The sequence below is a fragment of the Colobus angolensis genome, unplaced genomic scaffold, assembly GCF_000951035.1.
Source record: "Colobus angolensis palliatus isolate OR3802 unplaced genomic scaffold, Cang.pa_1.0 Scaffold136, whole genome shotgun sequence".
NCBI lineage: Eukaryota > Metazoa > Chordata > Mammalia > Primates > Cercopithecidae > Colobus > Colobus angolensis.
The window spans coordinates 5764672-5769399 of NW_012114444.1; the positions used below are offsets into that span (position 1 = coordinate 5764672).

Consider the following 4728-nt stretch of genomic DNA (forward strand, 5'->3'; position numbering starts at 1 on the left):
GAGACTAGCTTGACCAACATGGTAAAACCCCATCTCTACTAAAAATACAAACAATTAGCCAGGCATGGTGGCACACGCTTGTAATCCCAGCTACTCTGGAGACTGAGGCAGGTGAATCGCTTGAACCTGGGAGGCAGAGGTTGCAGTGAGCAGAAATCCTGCCATTGCACTCCAGCCTGGGCGACAGAGCGAGACTTTGTTTCAAACCAAACAAAAATGTTATCAGAATGTGTTATTATATTATTATTATTATTATTACTGGTTACTAATAATACTGAGAACAGTGAGATTTTCCTTTTCAAGTTAGGAGGATACATACAGAAAGGGGATGACCCCCAATTCTTTTTGCTTACAACCAGTTTTCCATGGTAAATAATGTGGGTAAATTTTAAACATTAATCTACCTATATGGGAAATTTTTTTTGAGAAAAATCTATAAGAATTAAAACCAAGGTAGAATTTCAGACTTTGAGAAGCATGAATCTTACTAGGAGACTGAGAAGAGAAAATAATAAATCTATCTGGACTCCAAAATTTTGTGGCCTGATAGGCTATATCCTTCCCACCACACCAAAAGCTCAGTGGAGGCATTTAGAATACAGAAAAATGGCTGTATGTTAAAAAAAAAAAAAAAAGAGAGAGAGAGAGAGAAAAAAATAAAAATAAAAAGGCACTACTGCAAGATGGGATACAATGCATCACTGTTGCACTTGGTGGCATAAATACATAATCATACAATTAATTGTGATTCACTGTATAAATAAAGCATCATAGCAGAATAACCTTTCTTATATATAGCATTTGCCTATACAATTTTAATAAATGTGGCAGATACTAAGAAACTCTGATCTATTAGCCCCCTTCAGTTCTGAAACAAGGAGGAAAGCACACCTAAATGAAGTCTTAAAAAATGTTTAAGCCACCAAAATTATTTTAAAATGTAACAGAAACATGGAAACAGTCTATTGGTGGATAGTGTTGAGCAAGAAGAAAAGGGCTTCTTTAAAAAGAACTCTTTAAATATTTTATAATTTTAATCGTATTATTGATTTCTATCTATCTTTCTCTCTCTCTCTTTTATTTCTTAAGATTCCTTGTAATGAGATTAAATAGTTCAGGCAATACAAACAGAAAGGATAAGCACATAAACATTTTTCAAGCAACAGATGAATCTGCATATCACAAATTAGCAACCATATCAAAAGACAGCCATTTGATCTACATTTTCAGTGGTAGGGATGTATGGATGGATGTCTTGTTTTATATGTTGGGACTAGAAAGTTAGTAAAAAGTCTTGTCCTGCATGTGAGTAAGTCCTCATCCTTCCTCCTCTCCCTGTCCCCAATCAATAATTCAGGTCCAGAACAGGTACGTCACCTCTGCAAAAGGAAGCCTGGTCAAAAACTGTAGCCTGCTTTGACAAACTGCAGTGGTACAGTTTCAGCTAGCAGCTAACACTGGCTATCATATTTCAGGCTTATGCTAGACATGGCCCATGGTTTACCAGCCCATCTTCTGGACTATGCTGCATCCAAAGGTGTTTGGCCACCAGCACCCAAGAACAAAGCCAGGACAAGGTGCAAGGTAACCCTAGCAAATATTCCTTTTGTTAAAGTTAATTTTTACTCCTGGTGACAAAATAAGGGGAGACAAAGGAAACTTCTAATATTCTTAAGACTGGTCCCAAACATGGACAGTTTGCTGCAGGATTGATGGCTGCACAATCTATGGTATAAGTCTCCAGTCCTGATGTAAGTGGACCGTGTCTCCTCCACCCCCACTCCCAGGAAGAAGAGAAGACTCAAATCATGGCAAAGCATTCCTTAGTGGAGATCTGCTAGGAAAGCTTCATTTCACAAAGGAGGCAACTGAGGCCCTGCATGTAAGGCACATTACCAATTTGACAATTAGGGGTCAGGTGCACACTGTCACTTGGGTCTCCTGTCTGTACCCATTTGTGTCCTCCTACCCCAAATTTACAGGTTTGCTTCCCAGGATATATACAGAAAGGGGATGACCCCCAATTCTTTTTGCTTACAACCAGTTTTCCATGGTAAATAATGTGGGTAAATTTTAAACACTAATCTGAGCTGTGCTTGGAATATTGAAATGGGTCTGTTATGGCGAAATCAGATGTCTGCAGGGAAACCAGTGCATTGTCATTTAATGTTTGGTAGCTTTAGTGTAGCTGAGACATTTGAAATTTAAAACAACTACCATATTATATGTTTTTGGGTAAATGATAATGTTATGATCTACCTGGATGGGCATACACAAAATGATCCTCACATCTAAAATTGTGATTTGTGAGAGCCACATCACAGTAGCATAGTTATATGCCAATAATGCCATTAATAAAAAACTGTCACAAGTTCTAACACATTTAACAAATGTAGCGCAGTCTTAAAAACAGTAATCTTGAAATCCCTTGAAAGGTCTTAGAGAATAAAATGTAAAAATTAAGCTTGTGAAGTTCGTTTGAAAGCTTTCATTTAAACCACATATTCAGACCATTGCTAATTGCTGATTTGATTAAATGTGGCAAAAATAGTTAATGCCCCAGATTTAAGTTAAGAAGTCTTGGGGGGCTGGGGGGTGGGGAACTGGGAATGGCCACGGAAAGACTGGGAAATACAGGAGAGGGTCTTGCTGTGGGTTGCGGAGGGGGAGCCTGGAGAGAGGAGGGCACCAAGAGGTGGGGAAATGTGAGCAGAGGAGGGGAGGTAGGTAGAAGGCCACCAGAATACCCTCCTGATGAGAGTATCATGATTTTTAACTTCTGTAATCAAAAGACCTTTATATATTTTTTGTACCCAGAGCCAATTTGCAGAAGACCTTACCTTTGACAAGCCTCTTTGCCCCCAGCTAAAGCTGCTTGAAAAAATTCACATGCAAACATTTACGTGTTTCACAAGTCATATTCACGGTTTTGCCATACTTTGTCCACACACTTCAAATACACTCAGCGCATTTTTTGAAAATTTTTATTTTAGTTGCATTTCAAACACAAAGGTGACATTCCACTCCCAACACATACCCCCATCTTTTTAAACCAAGCCCCTCCTACTGTACTCTTTGTAAAAATGATTGGCTTACCTCAGGCTCTTCGCTAGGAAAAAAAATTATTTCATATTTTTTAAACACAGCCACGCCCACCCCCTTGGAACCAGCCCCCACGTGGTTTGGGATTCAGACTTGCCTACAGCAGGTTGTTTCCCCTTTCCCCCATCCCCCGACCAGGAGAGCTCAGTGTGTGCAGAATACCGAACTGATGTGTGCAGCCCCGGGCGCCCCAGATACCTGTGTGTCTGGTTTTTCAACTGTAAAGGCGGGAGGGTTTGGCGAACGAATGAGAAGTGAGGAAACGCTTAGCGCAAAAGGAAAAAGAGAGAAAGACATACAGGAACAAGGTTACGGAGGCCGGCAAAAAGCGATCCCCCGCTCCCCCAGGCCAGGGGCCCCGCTTATTTCCCGGGAGGCCCCGCCACCTTCCCTGCGCGTACTCCGCACGGCTCACCGCAGAGCGCCCGGGCGCAGGTACCACCAGAGTGTGCGAACACTGAAAGTTTTTTGCCCGCGCCATGGCGCAAACCACAAGACAGCCCGTTCCCAAGTACAAGTACACAGTCGCCGGGTAATTTGGGGGTGCCGGGATAGGAACGAGAGACACTTGAGCGTATCATGCACAGGCGAACACAGAATATGGACACCAACACACAGCAACGACAAGCTGTCTGAGTCCAAGCAGCCGTGCCAGGCGAGGCGGGGGCGCGCCTTTCCCAACGACCCCAGCCCACCATGGACCCCACCAGCCTAGCCAGGGGAGCCCCGGGGCCCCTCCCCGGCAGTTCCTGGCTCACCTGAAGCCCCTGCCTGTCCAGCTTACGGTTGCTGGCGCTGGCCTGTCCAGCCGGAAACGACCCTCAGTGTCGCTCGGCACCACTTTTCTCCCTGGAGGGCATATACTTCGGCCACCCGAATCCACCCAAGATCCCCTCCCGCTCCCAGGGCATAGTTAGGGTCCCTCCCTGGAACTTTCTAGCAAGCTCTTCCCGCCTTTGGCTGGATCCCCTCCTCCCACTGCCGAGCCCCGAGCCCCACCAGGCAGCCCTGCCACCCCCTACCCAGTTCCCCGGCGGCCCTGCTGCCCGCAGGCAGAGTCCGCCGCATTACCTAGAAGCAGCAGGCGGTGCGTACACATGTAGCCCATCTTTTCGTCCTGGAGTTGTTTGTCGATGAGCTTGCTGCGTTTCTTCTCTGCGCGCTTCTGGGCCCGCTTCTCCAGGGCTTCTTTGCGCATCTGTCTGCGCTTCTCTGCCAGGGGTACCTTCTTGACCTTGGGGGAGCGCGAGACTTTGGGCTGGGGACTCTCAGATCGACCGAAGCAGCCCCCGAAGGCTTGCATGAGGAAGTTGCGGAGTAAGTTGCGCCGGGGCTTTCGGCGGCGGCGATTTCGCCGATGCTGAAACCAGCGGATGCATCCGAAGGTCCCATCGTCGGACTCGTCTCCGCTGGAGTCATCGTCGCTGCCGGCCGCCCCTTCATCGTAGTACCCGCGGCGGCCGCGGCTGCGCTCGGACTTGCCCCGCCAGGCAGACGCGCGAGTAGGCCGCGGAGTAGGCGGATCGGCAGCCTGGATCTCGGGGCTGGGGGGTCTAAGGAGATGGAGCTTGCGTCTGGCCCCGGAGGCAGGGGCTGCAGAGGCCGCCCGGGCGGCTTGGGCTGCCC

At 46.8% G+C, this 4728-nt stretch overlaps 3 protein-coding genes across 6 annotated transcripts in view; all 3 read right to left on the reverse strand.

Annotated features, from left to right (window-relative positions):
- The window catches only part of LOC105506400 (guanine nucleotide-binding protein G(s) subunit alpha), a 72962-nt gene that overhangs the window by 52799 nt on the left and 15435 nt on the right, over positions 1-4728 (reverse strand). The window contains exon 1 of one of the 3 annotated variants that reach the window (XM_011934530.1): positions 4174-4686. The exons of the other annotated variants lie outside the window; for them this stretch is intronic. Coding sequence (XP_011789920.1) covers positions 4174-4405 — 232 coding nt within the window. The 5' untranslated portion in view covers positions 4406-4686. Of the gene's footprint in view, positions 1-4173; positions 4687-4728 lie in introns of those variants that run through there. 3 annotated transcript variants of the gene reach the window in all.
- LOC105506399 (neuroendocrine secretory protein 55) overlaps positions 1-4728 on the reverse strand; it is a 71341-nt gene that overhangs the window by 51147 nt on the left and 15466 nt on the right. The gene's annotated exons all lie outside the window — the stretch shown is intronic.
- The window catches only part of LOC105506401 (guanine nucleotide-binding protein G(s) subunit alpha isoforms XLas-like), a 2343-nt gene continuing 2156 nt past the window's right edge, over positions 4542-4728 (reverse strand). The window contains exon 2 of the mRNA XM_011934533.1: positions 4542-4655. Coding sequence (XP_011789923.1) covers positions 4542-4655 — 114 coding nt within the window. The remainder of the gene's footprint in view (positions 4656-4728) is intronic.